The sequence below is a fragment of the Ylistrum balloti genome, unplaced genomic scaffold, assembly GCF_031769215.1.
Source record: "Ylistrum balloti isolate Yb309-2 unplaced genomic scaffold, AGI_CSIRO_Ybal_v1 Utg369740, whole genome shotgun sequence".
Lineage (NCBI taxonomy): Eukaryota > Metazoa > Mollusca > Bivalvia > Pectinida > Pectinidae > Ylistrum > Ylistrum balloti.
Genome location: NW_026781950.1, coordinates 1,171,086 through 1,192,284, shown reverse-complemented (window position 1 = coordinate 1,192,284; position 21,199 = coordinate 1,171,086). Strand labels below are relative to the sequence as shown.

Genomic DNA, 21,199 nt, shown 5'->3' with positions numbered 1-21,199 from the left:
TGAGATTAAACAAATGCTCTCCATCCTGCTTGGGGTAAAGTCTTACTGAGTGTAATATTAACATCCCTTCAATGATTAATAAGTAAAATGTTTAAATCTTGTAAAGTTACTACCTTCATTATGGACCCTTTTGTTTATAGCAATACAACCAACTGGACCAGGATTTATCACTTTTGAAATATAAGTGGACTTACTGATGTTATTTTGCATTCTGATGAGCCTTGACAAAAACAATTTTAAGTCTGTATCAATATATGTAAATCCACAAACCATTTTTTTCTGCATAAACAAAAGTGACCCAAGTCCTGAGAAAGTCTAGTCAGCCTAAGCAAAAGATTATAATTAACTCAAAAATCATCATTATCAACTAAATTTGAACTGAAGATGTATAAAATGAAAGACATTTTCTTTCTATTAAATGATTTGAGCTAATATCTGGTAAGCGCGGTCTTCTTTTAGTAGTTTAAAGTAAATCACATTGTATTTCATCATTATTTCAATATAAAAAACAGCCTAAGAAAAAAAATATGAAAATATATGGCATAATCATGAGTTATTTTGATGAAAAAATCTTGTCAAGGGAAGGGAAATAACTCTATTTAGATACTTGTGAGTACAAACAATGTACCAAATATATATATATATTAATGAACATCTCTGTTAAGGGATGGTTTCAAAGCAGTAAATTTTAGCATATTACTATTTTATACTAAACTATACATTTCTAAATACCTGTAGCAGACCCTGTTGTACTCAAATTACAGCAAAAATAAACATCATATTATTAAATCCAATCTCTATCAACGTTGTGGGATATATGTATACTGTAGTCAGGCAGCATTCTGAAACAGCTGTATTCTATGTTTATATGCATAAGCATTTTCTGCAATTTTTTTTATTATTTCATATTTATTTACTAAGAACCATGAATATTCAAGGTGTAAAAAAATGGAATCTACAAAAATATTCTCCAGATTAAATCAAAAACTGTCTATGGATTACTAAACTTCAAAGCTGTTTTGTTAATAAAAATTGAACATGGCATATAAAATCTGAGAAAGACCTATACATTACTCCAAGAATCAGTGTAATGGTGAACATTACAATTCAACTGTCTCCACTGAGAATCAAACCCAAATCCTCTGGTTAACTGCTCAACTGAACGAACCAAAAGAAATTCATTATAGAATGTGGGACATATTTAGAATTGTATAAAGGTGACATTTGTTTTTTTGTAAAACCATTCTTAAACTGTCCGTAAGAATTTTTCCAACTTAAGAAAACCTGATAAAATGTAATATGTTGTGTACTTAGAACAACAAAACTGTGTGAAGATAATAAATAACATAATCAGTGACCAAGAAAAACATTGTAGTGGGATTATTATAAACTCACCAATTATCTCTGTAAAAATACACATGCTAGCCTTCTGTCTTTATTTTCTGTCCACACACATTCTCCTCTCTTTCGTATACTTCCAACTTTGCATTCTTACAGTTCTTGTCATTCAAAAATAACTTTCAACTGCACAGTGTTGTAAACAACAAATTTAAACACATACTCATATTTGCAAATGACTTCAAGTTCCATTGGTAAATATTTATGCTGTAACTATGGTTCCCTACACTGATTACAAAAATATGACACTAGTCAATATATCAACAGACATCAAGGAACAATGTACTAAAAATTATTGTCTTTTAGAAATAAATGTTTACCCAGTGTCAAAGCATTAAAAAAGAAAATTTCTGGTTTCAATTTAGGATATTTTGAAAAAAAGAAAAAGTATACTCAAAGAGTAATTGACTCTCAATGATGTTTGTTATGGTTGTGAATTACATGGTGATTTACATTACAAAATAATAATTTTAAAAAATCTCTTTTAGAGAAAGTAACTAGCACAAATTACATGAATAATATATAAGGTGGCATATATCCTTAAATCTAACACAATACTGAGGTAATTTAACTTTAACTTGAACATAATATATATAAGCTAGCATAAACCCTGAACTTTCATACAGATTAGCAATATAATATCTAAAGTAGCATACACCAATAACTCTCATTCAGATCAGCGATAATATGTAAGCTAGCATACACCCTTAACTCATACTGATTAGTGGTATGATATGTAAGCTAGCATACACCCTTAACTCATACTGATTAGTGGTATGATATGTAAGCTAGCATACACCCTTAAGGTGAAATCTAGTATTGAGTACACATGCCATTTTTTCCCCCTAACAATTCATCACAGTTGATTCACATTACAACATTTGGACAATTGAAAAATAAACTCACAACATCATACTTTTAAACATACCAGATCGTAACAAATGATTGTCATTTGGTTACATTTGCATACAGATAGATCACAATAATGATTCCATCTTCGATTGATCAATCACTAAAAGTAGTACAAATTTTGAGATTCAATTTGATTAGAATTATTCCTTTCAATCTGAAATATTTAATAGATATTAAAATAATTTATTCTTTATCACTTGGTAAACATAACAAAATGCTCTGAAGATATAGAGTGGTTTGTGAAATGATTTTTAACCCTTATTGGGCCTCAAAAAGAAAATTAGGTTAATGATAAACTTCATGATGAATTTGTTAAAATTGTCATCTGAAAAATATATTAATAAGCACATCTAAATCATTGATAAGCTGGCATATCAGATTGTACAATCTAATAGAAAATAAATAAAAAGACTTGAGCAGAAAAGCACTTGGAATGTATGAAGCCTCAAAGTAGACTTGAGCAAGGCTGCTCACTGAAGTCCTGAATCAACTAAGACGCATGGTCAAAGGATCTGTTACCAATCAGCAACCTTGTCAGAATATCAAACACCCAATCAAAACCCTTGAAAAAATTGAGGGTAGTACATTTTTTCTGAATCACAGGAATTGTTCTGAACAACCATGCCCTTGTTGTAAGCAGACATCAATGACTCCATAGTTGTGGTATGAGCAATTTTAGCCAATCACAAAGAGGCAGAACAAAAATGAGCTTCACCAACTGGTGAACATCACAAGGATATAAAAGCAATTTATTGTAGTCATATATACTAATTACTAAGACCAATGCTAGCTAGCTTTTTTCTATCTCCTCTAGACACCGTTTTGCATATCCTTGAATGTCTGACATGTCTGCTACTGCAGAATAAATCATTTCATGGAAAATTGATGGCCACAGTTTGAGTAGTTCATTCTTCTTTCTATCAGCAAACACTGTCTCTTTCACTATCTCGTTTATATAAGATCTGGCGAATGTTTTCTTGGCTTGTTGTTCCTGTCAAGAGAAACAGAATCAATGAATGTACAAAATTGTCAAAATCAATGTGAAAACTTACATTTATTCCAGATGGTTTTAAGAATTCCTTAAAGCAAGAGCCAGAGTTACTTATAACTAACTCAAAACAAGTCTCTTCTGTTATGTTGATGGGATTATTTTCATTATATGATACTAATCAACCCATACTTGACCTAAGACTCCAAGCACCAACTTAATGTTGACCTCAGACTCCGAACACCAACCTATTGTTGACCTCAGACTCCAAGAACCAACCTAAAGTTGACCTCAGACTCCGAACACCAACCTAAAGTTGACAGACTCCAAGCACCAACTTAATGTTGACCTCAGACTCCGAACACCAACCTATTGTTGACCTCAGACTCCAAGCACCAACCTATTGTTGACTTCAAGACTCCGAGCACCAACTATTGTTGACCTCAAGACTCCAAGCACCAACCAATGGTTGATCCCAGACTCCAAACACCCACCTTTGGTTGACCTTAGAGTCACAGCATCAACCCATAGCTGACCTCAGACTCTCAACTCTGACTAGTATTAGATCTTAGACTCTGAGCTCCAACCCACACTAGACTTAAAATTGTGCACTCCAACAGGAAAATACTTTCTGAGGTATATTAACTTCTTGAGACTTGTAGAAATTTTGTAAAACTTGAGAACTTCTTTATAAGAAAGGCCATTTATGGTGTTGAATTTGGATCGTGAATGATTGTCTACTTACCGTTGATTTAGACGAAGTGGAATCAGGACTAGTGTAATGGAGTCCTGATCTTCCAACAAACTCGCCCTGTGATTTGTCAAGTTTTCCTTCCAAGAATTTCTTGGACTTTTCTTCGCTCATAGCCAGGAGCTGCTTCCTCCTGTCAAAATAAGACAGAGATTTGTACTACATGGTAAAAATGAAACTAAAATTATCTGCAGAATCTGTTTCTCCGTAGACAATGAATGACTTCAAATAGATATTGGAACAAAAATCAAGAAGCTGTTATCTTACAACCACTTATCAATGAAATTCATAACATCTCAGACTACACAGCATCATGTATACACCATCACATATTTCATATACTCAGTCTATTGTACAGTGTAATAACACCATCATATACTCAGTCTGTTATACAGTGTAATAACACCATCATATACTCAGTCTGTTACACAGTGTAATTACACCATCATATTCCCAGACTGTTATTCAGTGTAATAACACCATCATATATTCAGTCTGTTATACAGTGTAATAACACCATCATATACTCAGATTGTTATAGAGTGTAATAACACCATCATATACCCAGTCAGTTATACAGTGTAATAACACCATCGTATACCCAGGACGTTAATTAATGTGATTACACCATCATGTACTCCCACTGACAACTATTTCACTAGATTGAGCTACTGACTACTATTTTACTAGAATGAGCTACTGACAACTATTTCACTAGATTGAGCTTTAATGTCTATACAGTGATTGGGGACACCATTAATTATACATGTATAATACAACACTGGATGACCACTGATATACAGAACTAATGAGGGGGTCTGTTATTGTTGTTTATATCACCTTGATGGTAGGCCAGGTGCCATTGTGTGGCCACCACCCACAAAGAGGTACTTAAGGTGGCCTTGTGGTTCATCAGACCTGTTATAAGGTCAGCGGACCTTTATCAATAAGCAAGACTTGGAGAGCCATTAAAAAAGACAGACAATACCACTGGGTGTGTATTTTGTATATGTCTTAGGATGTAACAACTGTTACCTGTCTCTGTAACAAAAATCAATATATGTTATGTATCCTTGTTTCAGTTTTCACTGGAAAATGTATGTATGTAATCTTATTTTAAAGGCTCTGTCCATTCTCCACCCACCCCCATTCTTATCGCAACCCTTTGTTGGAATTTTCCTGTGAAAATCTACACAATTTTGTTTGATGAAAAGAAAAGATATAATGTAAGTCCAAAAGCTTTGCTGCCTGATATCTACAACATCCTGGAACTATAACATTACATACTAACACACATATGCTTGTTTAACAATATTGATCCTAGGTCTGTCCAAACTATGATATGTATAACAAACAGCATTGCATACTTATTGAAAATAATTTGTTTTTGGACTGGTGAGACACATTTGTTAGAAAACTTTGCCTCATTGATATACAATGTAGTTGAAGGAATATACACTTGAATAAGAAACAAGACCTGGTTGTCTGTGTGAATCCTGTGACTCTACACCCCAAAACAAAAGCTGACGTTAAACATATGATTTGTATGAATAAATATGTTGTATGAGGATCTGGGTTAAAAACAAAGTGTTCACGTACATGTGTCCATTTACACCTGTCAAACTGATTAGTTCACTGCTCGTAATTCATTACACTATTATACTACAGAACAATCACAGCATTTTTGTCCCCTTACAACACTTGTATAAAACTCTAGCTCAAGTCTACATAGAGCCCTGGACTTGAAAGTATAATCACTTAAAGCATTGTTAGTTTTCTCATCTCTAATTCAAATGTTGAACTTCGGTTTTCAACACCTAACAATTAAAATATGATGAAAATATACTTTTCAGACAAAATATACAAAATTGACAATAAAAAAAAACCACACACACATACAAAAAAGAACCCCACAAGAAAACATCTAGAAAAAAAATCAATTTAAAAGTATCATTTAAAAGACAAATTTAGTTTTCAATGGAAATCTGATACGGCACAAGAGGAATTATGTAAAAAATACTTTGAATTGCACATGAAGTCTTACTTAAAAGTCTCAGATAATTTGATCAACTTTCCAAGTTAAGTACAAAACTATTAGACAGCTCGCAAAAGCTATTGAAGTTTCAAATACTCACAGATAATGTCGTTAAACGCCAATTGAATGTATATTACTTTTCTTTATATACTTACGAATTCTGAACAACTGTTTCTGATGATTGCACATTTAAGAATTTGAGTGAAACACGAGATTTGCTCCTGATTCCATCACAACTATGATCTTTGTCTAAATCATTGATGATTTGTCTGTTGTTTTCCTTTGAAGGATAAAAACTTAAATCTCTTGCCAAACTTTGAGCACTTTCCTTTCTGATGAGAGGCTGGTTACTATGACGACTAGTGGCTGTATTTTTTCTACCTGAAGAGGTCTCTGCCTCCTTTTTTGAAGTTTCACGTTTTAAACTGGTTTCTCCATCCATGGTTTTAGACTGATGACTGCTGGGTTCTCGTCGTGTAGTAATGACTACCGACTCAGAATTATTTTTCTGGACAGTTGTAACATCCTTTCCTCTGTACACATTTTCTTTTGTTTTAGGTGTCCCACTACTAGAAGAAAAGGGAGGGACATCAGCGTCCCATGACTTGTGAGCATGTTTATCTGTGGCTGTGGTGTCCTGTACAAGCCCTATAGTACTACACTTTGCCTGCTGTGATTCAACATCTCTGTTAAATCTACAGGGCTGTGATCCTCTTAGTTCCCTCACTGTAGGAGGCTCAGAATATCGCTTAATGAATGTCCTTCTGTTATTTATATCTCCCGAATCTTTCTGATAGCGAATCTCATCCACCCGAACATTTGAACCGTTATCTGAAGGAATTGACTCCAAATAACTATGTATATGGATTCGGGTTTCAGGGTTGGGGATAAGAGTCCCATTGGATTGGGCCATTTGGAATTCCTCCTGTGATGGAACCCAATTGTTGACAGGTGCAAACTGTGACCGAGAGTTCAAATTAACATCCATGTCCATCCCATTCTCTAATCCTGAAGTGAGGGACTGACTTCTCTGAAATTTCGGTTTTGTTTTGATCTCCATTTTAGTTGAGCTGAAAGCTGTCATGCTAGCCAGCTCAGCATTTCTATCTGACTCGATACACAAACTTCTGTTTTGCGCACTATGAGACAAAGCACCTATAGAGTGAGGAACGGGCATCGAGTTACTGATGGGGTAGGGGTAGGGCGGGGTTGACTTCTTCGGAAAGAAGTAGCCGATATTCATCTTCATAAACTGTAGATTTTTCATTGTATCCATACTGAAGTAACACAATCATACACTTTTGCAGATTTAAAGATTTTAAAGCCGAACAAATCTTTAAATAAATAAACCTCCATAATGTGAATCACTACTATGGATGATAAGTCCTATCCGTCTGGTCATTTAAAAACGCTGCTTAAACAGCTCGTGCTATCTTAATATGATATTTAAAATCTTAACTGTCTGTATTACACAGACATAACAATTAGTCCAATGTCCTTCAGGCTTATAAACCCGATCTGCCTCGGATTAATTACCTCCTCTTCAAGACTGTATTCTCAGGGCCGAGCTTATCAACGTGGTTGATTTTGTCGACTTCGAAGACCTGAGGCATTTATCACCAGCTGTCAAATGTTGCCAGTGAAATGTTTATGTTTTTTTCCAGCCGAAGTAAAGATATGTTTTGTAGCACATATCTAGGTTAATCCCAGTCCACATGATGATAATCTTTCACACAAATTAATGAGACTATTTTACACTGTGATCTCCAGAAGATATTGGTTAATTTTCTTTTGGTAGCTATTAGCCAGACAAAGCACAAGTGTTGTCGATATGTAACGATCTATAGCTATCAATTATTTGGATCTATCCTGAGCTTAAAGACATTGGTCTGATTGGAAAATCATGCAGATCGTCTTGTCCTATCAGATTGAATGTCAATGAGGCTACAGACCAGAAATTCTTAACACTGTAACGGATTGGTTATAAACTTATACATCAGAATAAAGATCCATTAGCTTAAGCAATAAATTAAGACAAAATATTTTCATCAAATTCTTGTTTTAAATTAGAACACAAATTTAATAAATTTAGATATATATATTTTCTGAATATGATTAATCTGAGCTGGAAGATAAGTGATATCTATTTTTAATTTTTGATTATTACCAAAACATATCATTGCATCTTTTGTTTAAATTTGCTTAAAGCTATGAAATATGATACAACGACAACATGATCAGCTAAGTGTTAAAATGGAATGAGTATGGACAATACATATTTCACATGATCAGGGGTTTAACTCCTTCACGGTCTTGTCACAAATAGATACGCCCTTTAGTTAGGAATTGATGAGAGGACAACTCATGCAGTGTTTGTTGGTTGGTTCAATGTTTCAATATACCATGGACATTGCACTGTCCCAGTTCTGGTTTTTTTTTTCAAATTTCTGATCCTCCTTTGAAATTACAAGTTTTCAATCCAAAATTTGGACAAATCTTTGTTGTGATCAAAGCAATTGTAGGTAAATAATTACATCTGGCACAAGGAATTTCTGGTATAAATTGTACTGATGTGACTTCCTGTTAATTAAACATCTGTGTCATCTCCAGGATAGACCTAACTCTGTAATTTCAGGAATTCTGCAAAAGCAGACAGATATTTGTAAATCTGCATTCCGAAACTACAGCACTTTTAGCGATGCCTTGAAATGAATATTCAAAACCAGATTTGTCCACAGTATCAGCAAACCTTTACCATATCATTTGTAGTTTTTATAAAAAATACTTTACATATATGGAGAGATATATGTATTAATATCTAAACGAAATATTTTTCTAGAAACTATATAGAGGTTTCTTCATAACATGCCTTTGTGGAAAAACATTTTTGAAGAGTGAAATCAATAGGTTCCACTTGTAATAGCTGTGTGCTTGTATACACAAGAACAGCAATATATCAATACCTGTTTCTCCAATATCAATAAAAAAAAAAATTTGGTCCAAACATTTTTCTTCAGTAGCCAAAGTTAAAATGTCTGACAAATATTGACATAATTTGCTGACATAGTCTTCTTCATCAAATACAAGTTGTAGAAATGATTTGTTGACAGTATAGATGTTGACTATGAGAATTTGATCTTCCCTAGTTCTCTAGTCCAGTTGGATCATCACTGCACACATTACACTGACACTTGGCTGTACTTATTATTCCTGATCCACAGACCATCACTGTGAACTGAATCTACACAGAGCTTTTTTTAACGTGTACCAAGTCAAACAAAATGAATCAACATTGTGTCAGAATTTCCGACGATGACCTTTCAATATAACACCTATTTTATTGACAACCAGCACCTTGCTAGTAAAACAATCATTTCTCCTATATAGTAGCATTCACATAGAAATAAAGGTGATGGCTGCCACAAAGTTGGTCAGGTACGAAAACAAGGTCTCCGTGATGTGATAAGACATTGTTTACAACGAAGGCGTACCAAAATGTGCCTATAGAAACATTTGTATAAATTGAGCTGCAGTGTACTGCCACAAAAACACTTCATAGATTTTTTTTTTATATTATCCATAAACAGAATGTATCAACTGAGAGTCTTCTCACTCATCATGTTGAAGTCATTAGTTTGTAAATTAATCCATTTCAAATTGTGACACTAATGTCTATCCTTAACATCCGTCCCACGTTTTCCACGGCCTTGACAATAATTTAACACTAACATTTCTTAAATCTTCATCTTTGGGAACATGACACGTCACAAAAGCTTAGATCCTATAATCTGTCAGCACTTTGTAAAGGTAGCATTGATTCTCAGCTTCACTATAAGATGGAGATTGTCTGTAGTTTGTTGTGAAAGCACACTTGTGGCCCTACTGTTCATTTTTAAAAGATCGTCAATGAACAGTCTCTTCAAAGGTCAAGTATTTCAATACTGTTTTGTTCAAACATGTTGTTTCTCTCCAAATCAGAAAGTCATCAACACTCTCCTCGTTTCATATATAATACAAGTCAAATGCATTTGATTAAGTACGCTTGGAAATGAATTATAAAACATCTTCCATAACTAACACTTCAATTGTCATCCTGATGGTTAAAGTTCCCCAAGCAAGTTTTTACAATATCCTGGATTAGTTATATGACCATTGTAAATATTGACTGACAAGCTTGGGTCGCCACTGGTCAATTTCCTTTCATCATGTATGTAAATATATGTAAAGTTATTCCACTATGAGCTAGGGAGCTCTCACAGTAGCCGTTGTGTACAGTTGGTAGGACATTTCAGGACTAAGCTGTCCGGGTGTATGTGTAAATTCAGGAATTTATTGGCTATTTCTGACCTATGACCACTGACATCTGCATGGCAAGCGAGAAAGCTTTTACGCAATCAGAAACCGCAACAATACTATGGAAATTTGTCACTAAAATATATTGGATATGTCAATCAACATTTTTCAGGTCACCTTGTCAGATTAAGTGTAAAGTTCTTTTGATAAGATAACACTTATTTTTCAGAGGAAATCAAGGTGTGAAATTATCCTCTTCATGAGTCAACAAATTCTTTTTCCTAAACTTTAAAACTTAATTGTTCTTTTCATCCATGATAAATTGATCTGTCATTACACAGTGTGATTAGCTATATTTACATAATGTTGTTAAATCAACACAGGGTTTTGGCATATTTCCCGTCTGATAAAATTAATTAGAAACAAAATTCTCTCCCACCTGCTTAGTTTTTTCTGTCATTCATCTACTGTATTGATCAGAAAATGTTAGCTTTTGACGTTAAAATTTACTCTTAAAATAAGAAAGTGTTTTTATTGCTTTAACACTTACTTCCATTGTCTTATGATTATATTTTCTTCGACAAACTAAGGCAGATGCTGTAAAATCTTATGTTATTGGGGGCGTTGGGTCTTATGTCATGGTTTTCTAAATGTAACTATTTTCATGGTTGCTTAATTTTCTCGACATGAAAGAATTCAACAAATGTTATAATCAATTCATTTTTAACCCTTTGTAATCTATATGAATTCATAGAGAAAGATTTACCCATAAAAACCACCACAGAAATGCAAAACCCACTAAAATTTTCAAACTTATAACTTCATTTTTAAAATTTTTTAAATGCACCTCAATTTCATGACTAAATACAGACACTTGTTCATTAATTTTACTTGGCGTTTTATTTTCGATAATTTTGTGGGTAATTCATATCTCCATTCAGCCATGAACATGATAACAATTTTATCTAAATTTTGTACCAGTGGATTTCAAGAGTCAGTATTAACTAGGTAATGAAGTGCTAACACAGTGCAACTTTAGCATACAAAAAACAGGCACAATCTTTGGGTCCCGTAACAATGCCTCCCCAAAACAACACCGAGTAAACCCACTATCATCAGACTTTCTGGTGTATACTTGATGTAAACCAGGACTTTGATTTATTATGGAAAAAAAAGTTTTTCAAACTGTCGTAATTATGCTGGAAAATTCAACCTTTTCCAAAATTGTAGAATAATATCGACTTTCACTTTTTCCCATAAAAAGGACTGAAAATTTAAAATTTCAACCTTTTTCACTTTTAAGCAATTTTTCATCACAGTGTTCATACAACACATCAGGTTGAGCATCATGAGTGTAAAGGCCTGGACACTAAAGTAATCTTGCATTGTGCTCTACATTTACTTTATCTGTCCTACGAGAATTTGTACATTGGTCCCCAGGGCTTATTGCAGTATAAATTGATCTTATCTAGTTTCCCCCATTAGAGAGGGCTGCCCCTCTACCCTCCCAACAATGGTAGAGCAGACAGCAGTCTTGTTTGGGTTCCTTCAGTACAGAGGGCTGCCCATCTACCCTCCCAACAATGGTAGAGTAGACAGCAGTCTTGTTTGGGTTCCTTCAGTACAGAGAATGGTAGAGCTAACAGTAGTCCCCGCACTCTCCCTCTCTTCCTAGTCAGGGAGAGTAGACAGTAGTCTTACCTGATTTCCCCAAGTAGAGAGAACACCTCCCTCCCTCATCAGTTTGGTGGAGTAGACAGTAGTCTTACCAGGTTTCCCCTAGTAGAGAGAGAATACCTCCCTCCCCTCCCCCAGTATGGTAGAATAGACAATAGTCTTACCTGGTTTCCCCCAGTAGGGAGAACAACTCCCCTCCCTCCCCAGTATGGTAGAATAGACAGTAGTCTTACCTGGTTTCCCCCAGTAGGGAGAACAACTCCCCTCCCTCCCCAGTATGGTAGAATAGACAATAGTCTTACCTGGTTTCCCCCAGTAGGGAGAACAACACCCCTCCCTCCCCAGTATGGTAGAATAGACAGTAGTCTTACCTGGTTTCCCCCAGTAGGGAAAACAACACCCCTCCCTCCCCAGTATGGTAGAATAGACAATAGTCTTACCTGGTTTCCCCCAGTAGAGACAGCAGCCTTGACTGAGGGAGCTGCGACGTTGTGATGTGTGACACCGGGCCATACAGCTTCTCTGCATTCACAATATCAGAGGCTGACACCTGCAAGAAAGATCCAAATATCAAAGAAACTCTTTTTCATTCTAACAAAATTTCCACGTATTGGCACTCCAACTAAAGCTTCAAAAATTCAAAAGAAGAAAAGAAAACTTACCCTGTAGATTTTCATATGAAAATCTAACTCTGTTTCCTCTCTAACATGCATGTATGTAAAATGTACATCAAATGTTGTATAAGGAAATCGCACATCAAGTTAAATACGAACATAAAAATAACATTTATTTATCATGGGTACATTCAATCAGTATTATAACAGTGGTGTTATTATGTACGCAGGAGTGATTTGTACTTCAAGTGTCAAACAAAACCTTGATTCCACACACAAGTGTCCGCGACTTCAATTGATTAACGGTGGAGATCAAATCGTTTCTGAGGAGATATAACACTCCGATTATGTCATTGTACTGTGAGCAACTGAACAACACACAATAGCCGTTGTAATCTTGATATGTGCCTGGTAAGGGGTTCGTACATTTTACAATGTAGGTTCCACAGAAGAAAGGTTTAAATGTCTGTTAAAAACCAGTTAACATAAATTTGTCAACTCTGTGGCTTTGCTGGTTGTCTCCCATTATCAGAGCTATTAATTTGTCTTTAGAATATGATAATGTACTAGTGTTAGGATATAAAACCTTGGGGTTTAAATCTCCTGGGAACCAGTGACCGTAAAATCATTAATTTTTGTGGGAATTTTATGTTCATTAATTTCCTGGTTCTCTTAATCCATAATTCTGTATGTCCATTAAATGTTAAAAGAAGTGTAAGTAGATTTATTAAGCTAAATTTAGCCCCAAAAAGCAAATGTAAATGAGGAAGCGATATTTGGAAAACTCACGAAAATTCAGCCTCACAAAAACATAAGATTTTATGGTACTTCCTTATATCAACTTAAATCTTCAGTAACTTTAAAATGTAGCAACGTGAAAATGTGCTTTTGTAATATTTAATCATTTATTTATTATACTTAATCATTTATTTATTTAGATAAAAACTTACTTTGATCTGTGAATCCTTAGATGGTGACAGATATTTCAATATCTCTTAATGACTTCAAAGAATTACATGTTTTGAAAATGTAGCAGCTGACAAGGCCTGACAAAATCTAACACTGCATAGATTTACCCATGAAAGTAAAACTATACAGACAGAATAATATTAACACTGTAGACAGATTAAACCATGATGTTACACAGTAACACTATAGACAGATTAACACATGACGTTACACAGTAACACTATAGACAGATAGACCCATGACATTACCTAGTAACACTATCGACAGATTAACCCATGACGTTTTACAGTAACACAGCCATGACTTTACACAGTAACACTATAGACAGAGAAACACATTACGTTGCACAGTAACACAATAGATAGATAGACCCATGACATTACCTAGTAACACTATCGACAGATTAACCTATGACGTTTACAGTAACACAGCCATGACTTTACACAGTAACACTATAGAAAGATTAACATATGACCCATTAACACCATGGACAGATTAACACATGACTTTACCCAGTAACACCATAGAAAGATTAACACATGACATTACCCAGAAACACCATAGACAGATTAACACATGACATTACCTAGTAACACCATAGACAGATTAACACACGACGTTACCTAGTAACACCATAGATAGATTAACACATGACGTTACCCAGGAACACCATAGACAGATTAACACATGACATTACCTAGTAACACCATAGACAGATCAACACATGACATTACCCAGTAACATCATAGACAGGTTAACACATGATGTTACCCTTTAACACCACAGACAGAGTAACACATGACGTTACCCAGTAACACCATAGATAATTCAACACATGACGTTACCCAGTAATACCATAGACAGATTAACACATGATGTTACCCAGGAACACCATAGACAGATTAACACATGACGTTACCCAGTAACACCATAGACAGATTAACACTATGTTACCCAGTAACACCATAGACAGGTTAACACATGACGTTACCAAGTAACACCATAGACAGAGCAACACATGATGTTACCAAGTAACACTACAGATTTACTTGTGGTATAATTTCTTTGTACAATTGTACTTGTGATCACAGAAGGCTTCTAGTGATGTTTCAATGAAACGTTTTCCTCCATACAAGGATACATGAATCTCCTCTTTTTTTATCACTTCCAGTTTTAAATATTTCTGTTACTATGCCCATGCCCATGTTCAGTGATAAGCCTACCTTTATCTTCTGTTCTCCAAAAAAAGGCCAATAAATGATATCCTATTGTTCTGTAATAAGCCCACCCCCATACTTTTGGTAAGAAAAGTAGTATAAGGGTTGACAAAAGTCTTATTGTAAAATTTCACCACAGTTGATTTACAGTTACATATACTATTAAGAACTTGCCACTTACCTCGATATCATTGATTTTTTTGAGGGCAAAATGGGCCAGTCTGAAAATAACATACATCCGCCACAATGTAAATTTTGTGACCGGGTTCCCATCCAAGTCTATCGTCAGGTTGTCAAGGCGACGAATATTTGACAAGGCGTTGATCTGTGACAGTGTCCTTATATTTGTGGCACTAAACGTCACTGTCTGAAAGTCAAAGAACAATTTGAAATTTAAATTTTATATCTACATAGAAATTTAAAATCACTCAAAATTATCCAAATAAAGATAAATGCAATAAAAAAAATAAAGGAACCATTTTTCATTTTTGTAAAAATGAAAGATACTATAATATTCTTAATCAAACCCAAGAAAGCTGACCACATTTTAAAAGTGCTATAAACTTCCTCAACAAATGAAAGTTTTTCTAACACTCAATAAATCGATGAAAATAACTAAATAATTAAATAAATCCTGTCAAACAAGCTAGATTTTGTTACAAAGAAATATTATATGACAGAGCTTAACAGCAACTTAATAGTGAGATCTAGAGCTGTGAATGTACAGAATCTTAAGTGTATGATATACCTGCAGACAAAACACTAATTTTCTCCTTCCTAGGTGAGGATTAGAAGACACCCAACATTAGAAGGAAGTTAATATCTACATCAGCTTTACAATGAATTAGTATTCTTTTCAAGTGTACAGAAGACCCAACAACATTAATTGATTTTCTGATTAATACAACAAGATAATTGATTTTTTTTCTTTTTCTATAATGAAAACCTAAGCTGAATCTACAATATTAAGAAAATATAGTCAGTGTGTATACACTTCAGACAAATTTCGCAGATAATGTGTAAGTTTATACCACAACACAAAATGCAGCAGCAAAGTTCAATAAAAGTGTATCTGATGGACATCAAACTAAAGTTTGGTAGGTTTGTAGATAAATTCAGAGTTCCAGTCACTCACTAATAATGAAACATAACCACATAGTACTTCATAAGATTCATAGCAGCAGAAATGGTTACTACAACAAAATCAGCTTAGCCTGGTCAAAGAGAATTACTAATTAGACGGAAAACCAGACATAATTTGGGGAAACGAGAAAAAAAACAAAAAAACCATAACAACAAAAATAAAAAAAAAGTACAGGTAGTTTATATATGTAAGTGATATCAATATTCTCTGGTTCATATGTAACCTTATTCAGTACCCAAACAATCAGGACCCAGGTAGGGTTTCTAATTTTGTATCATGTGTTCTAATTATTCTGTAACAAAGGAAGGCTATAAGAAAAGTAATGTTAAGTTTTTACATCGGAATGGAATCAATTTTCAGAGATAATTTCAGAGCTACAATGATTGCTTGGTCTGTGGATCGAATTGAAAGGAATCTGTGGTACATTTAGAGTTATAAAAAATACCATGTCTGTGCTGGGAGGTATCTGGGTATTCATAGAGTTATAACAAATACCATGTCTGTGCTGGGAGGTATCTGGGTATTCATAGAGTTATAAAAAATACCATGTCTGTGCTGGGAGGTATCTGGGTATTCATAGAGTTGTAACAAATACCATGTCTGTGCTGGGAGGTATCTGGGTATTCATAGTTATAACAAATACCATGTCTGTGCTGGGAGGTTTATGGGTATTCATAAAGTTGTAACAAATACCATGTCTGTGCTGGGAGGTATCTGGGTATTCATAGAGTTGTAACAAATACCATGTCTGTGCTGGGAGGTATCTGGGTATTCATAGTTATAACAAATACCATGTCTGTGCTGGGAGGTATCTGGGTATTTATAGAGTTGTAACAAATACCATGTCTGTGCTGGGAGGTATCTGGGTATTTATAGTGCTGGGAGATATCTGGGTATTCATAGAGTTATAACAAATACCATGTCTGTGCTGGGAGGTATCTGGGTATTTATAGAGTTGTAACAAATACCATGTCTGTGCTGGGAGGTATCTGGGTATTTATAGAGTTGTAACAAATACCATGTCTGTGCTGGGAGGTATCTGTTGTAACAAATACCATGTCTGTGCTGGGAGGTATCTGGGTATTCATAGTTATAACAAATACCATGTCTGTGCTGGGAGGTATCTGGGTATTCATAGAGTTGTAACAAATACCATGTCTGTGCTGGGAGGTATCTGGGTATTCATAGTTATAACAAATACCATGTCTGTGCTGGGAGGTATCTGGGTATTCATAGCGTTATAACAAATACCATGTCTGTGCTGGGAGGTATCTGGGTATTCATAGAGTTATAACAAATACCATGTCTGTGCTGGGAGGTATCTGGGTATTCCTAGAGTTATAACAAATACCATGTCTGTGCTGGGAGGTATCTGGGTATTCATAGTTATAACAAATACCATGTCTGTGCTGGGAGGTATCTGGGTATTCATAGAGTTATAACAAATACCATGTCTGTGCTGGGAGGTATCTGGGTATTCATAGTTATAACAAATACCATGTCTGTGCTGGGAGGTATCTGGGTATTTATAGAGTTGTAACAAATACCAGGTCTGTGCTGGGAGGTATCTGGGTATTTATAGAGTTGTAACAAATACCATGTCTGTGCTGGGAGGTATCTGGGTATTCATAGTTATAACAAATACCATGTCTGTGCTGGGAGGTATCTGGGTATTCATAGAGTTGTAACAAATACCATGTCTGTGCTGAGAGGTATCTGGGTATTTATAGAGTTGTAACAAATACCATGTCTGTGCTGAGAGGTATCTGGGTATTCATAGAGTTGTAACAAATACCATGTCTGTGCTGGGAGGTATCTGGGTATTTATAGAGTTGTAACAAATACCATGTCTGTGCTGAGAGGTATCTGGGTATTCATAGAGTTGTAACAAATACCATGTCTGTGCTGGGAGGTATCTGGGTATTCATAGTTATAACAAATACCATGTCTGTGCTGGGAGGTATCTGGGTATTCATAGTTATAACAAATACCATGTCTGTGCTGGGAGGTATCTGGGTATTCATAGTTATAACAAATACCATGTCTGTGCTGGGAGGTATATGGGTATTCATAGTTATAACAAATACCATGTCTGTGCTGGGAGGTATCTGGGTATTCATAGTTATAACAAATACCATGTCTGTGCTGGGAGGTATATGGGTATTCATAGAGTTATAACAAATACCATGTCTGTGCTGGGAGGTATCTGGGTATTCATAGTTATAACAAATACCATGTCTGTGATGGGAGGTATCTGGGTATTCATAGTTATAACAAATACCATGTCTGTGCTGGGAGGTATCTGGGTATTCATAGTTATAACAAATACCATGTCTGTGCTGGGAGGTATCTGGGTATTCATAGTTATAACAAATACCATGTCTGTGCTGGGAGGTATCTGGGTATTCATAGTTATAACAAATACCATGTCTGTGCTGGGAGGTATCTGGGTATTCATAGTTATAACAAATACCATGTCTGTGCTGGGAGGTATCTGGGTATTCATAGTTATAACAAATACCATGTCTGTGCTGGGAGGTATCTGGGTATTCATAGTTATAACAAATACCATGTCTGTGCTGGGAGGTATCTGGGTATTCATAGTTATAACAAATACCATGTCTGTGCTGGGAGGTATCTGGGTATTCATAGAGTTATAACAAATACCATGTCTGTGCTGGGAGGTATCTGGGTATTCATAGAGTTGTAACAAATACCATGTCTGTGATGGGAGGTATCTGGGTATTCATAGTTATAACAAATACCATGTCTGTGCTGGGAGGTATCTGGGTATTCATAGAGTTGTAACAAATACCATGTCTGTGCTGGGAGGTATCTGGGTATTCATAGAGTTATAACAAATACCATGTCTGTGCTGGGAGGTATCTGGGTATTCATAGAGTTGTAACAAATACCATGTCTGTGCTGGGAGGTATCTGGGTATTCATAGAGTTATAACAAATACCATGTCTGTGCTGGGAGGTATCTGGGTATTCATAGTTATAACAAATACCATGTCTGTGCTGGGAGGTATCTGGGTATTCATAGAGTTGTAACAAATACCATGTCTGTGCTGGGAGGTATATGGGTATTCATAGAGTTGTAACAAATACCATGTCTGTGCTGGGAGGTATCTGGGTATTTATAGAGTTATAACAAATACCATGTCTGTGCTGGGAGGTATATGGGTATTCATAGAGTTGTAACAAATACCATGTCTGTGCTGGGAGGTATCTGGGTATTTATAGTGCTGGGAGGTATCTGGGTATTCATAGAGTTATAACAAATACCATGTCTGTGCTGGGAGGTATCTGGGTATTCATAGAGTTATAACAAATACCATGTCTGTGCTGGGAGGTATCTGGGTATTCATAGTTATAACAAATACCATGTCTGTGCTGGGAGGTATCTGGGTATTCATAGAGTTATAACAAATACCATGTCTGTGCTGGGAGGTATCTGGGTATTCATAGAGTTATAACAAATACCATGTCTGTGCTGGGAGGTGTCTGGGTATTCATAGAGTTATAACAAATACCATGTCTGTGCTGGGAGGTATCTGGGTATTTATAGAGTTGTAACAAATACCATGTCTGTGCTGGGAGGTATCTGGGTATTTATAGCGTTATAACAAATACCATGTCTGTGCTGGGAGGTATCTGGGTATTCATAGAGTTATAACAAATACCATGTCTGTGCTGGGAGGTATCTGGGTATTCATAGTTATAACAAATACCATGTCTGTGCTGGGAGGTATCTGGGTATTCATAAAGTTGTAACAAATACCATGTCTGTGCTGGGAGGTATCTGGGTATTTATAGCGTTATAACAAATACCATGTCTGTGCTGGGAGGTATCTGGGTATTCATAGAGTTGTAACAAATACCATGTCTGTGCTGGGAGGTGTCTGGGTATTTATAGCGTTATAACAAATACCATGTCTGTGCTGGGAGGTATCTGGGTATTCATAAAGTTGTAACAAATACCATGTCTGTGCTGGGAGGTATCTGGGTATTCATAGAGTTATAACAAATACCATGTCTGTGCTGGGAGGTATCTGGGTATTCATAAAGTTGTAACAAATACCATGTCTGTGCTGGGAGGTATCTGGGTATTCATAGAGTTATAACAAATACCATGTCTGTGCTGGGAGGTATCTGGGTATTCATAGTTATAACAAATACCATGTCTGTGGAGGGAGGTATCTGGGTATTCATAGCGTTATAACAAATACCATGTCTGTGCTGGGAGGTATCTGGGTATTCATAGTTATAACAAATACCATGTCTGTGCTGGGAGGTATCTGGGTATTCATAGTTATAACAAATACCATGTCTGTGGAGGGAGGTATCTGGGTATTCATAGAGTTATAACAAATACCATGTCTGTGCTGGGAGGTATCTGGGTATTCATAGTTATAACAAATACCATGTCTGTGGAGGGAGGTATCTGGGTATTCATAGCGTTATAACAAATACCATGTCTGTGCTGGGAGGTATCTGGGTATTCATAGTTATAACAAACATTAGGTCTGTGGAGGGAGGTATATGGGGTATTCACAGAGATTCAACAAACATTAGGTCTGTGGAGGGAGGTATATGGGGTATTCACAGAGATTCAACAAACATTAGGTCTGTGGAGGGAGGTATATAGGGTATGTACAGAGATTTAACAAGCATTCGGTCTGTGGACACAAGTAGTTATTGTGGAGTATTTCATTTCCAGAATGACGGCTAGGTTGTTCAATTAAATGGGTATTAGAAATTATCCGTCATTATGTTAGTAGAGATGTAATGACCACTTGCCAAGCTGATCTGTGATTTACGAGTAGTATGGTTTTTATATATCACCAATTTTGGTCCAAATAAAAATATACTGCAATGTCCTCAAGTATGAGTTAGGATATCAGAGCACCAGGGACTGAATCAATGCTATAATGAATATATGATTTGTAACAAGCATGTTTAAGCACTTATGATCAATTTATCACAGAGAAAATTTCTGGTGTATATCAAAAAACTTCAGGCTACATTTGTCCTTGAAAAAACAAAATATTCTTTAATTATGGACAATTTTTCTTAATAAGTAGGAAAACTGAAACATTTTCAGATTGAAGTTAAGTTTCTACAATAAGCAATGTGGTCACATCATTTTAAAGTTCACCCTGACTTTCTCATTAAGATCAATGTATTCAGACAAAT

General features: G+C 35.5%; 1 protein-coding gene across 1 annotated transcript in view; it reads right to left on the bottom strand.

Annotated features, from left to right (window-relative positions):
- Positions 1–2,665: 2,665 nt before the first annotated feature.
- LOC132543122 (leucine-rich repeat-containing protein 49-like) overlaps positions 2,666–21,199 on the bottom strand; it is an 82,782-nt gene continuing 64,248 nt past the window's right edge. Inside the window, exons 17-20 of the mRNA XM_060206584.1 lie at positions 15,036–15,221; positions 12,495–12,604; positions 4,044–4,182; positions 2,666–3,301 (exon numbers count right to left, since the gene is read on the bottom strand). Of these exons, the coding sequence (XP_060062567.1) occupies positions 3,101–3,301; positions 4,044–4,182; positions 12,495–12,604; positions 15,036–15,221 (636 nt within the window). The 3' untranslated portion in view covers positions 2,666–3,100. The remainder of the gene's footprint in view (positions 3,302–4,043; positions 4,183–12,494; positions 12,605–15,035; positions 15,222–21,199) is intronic.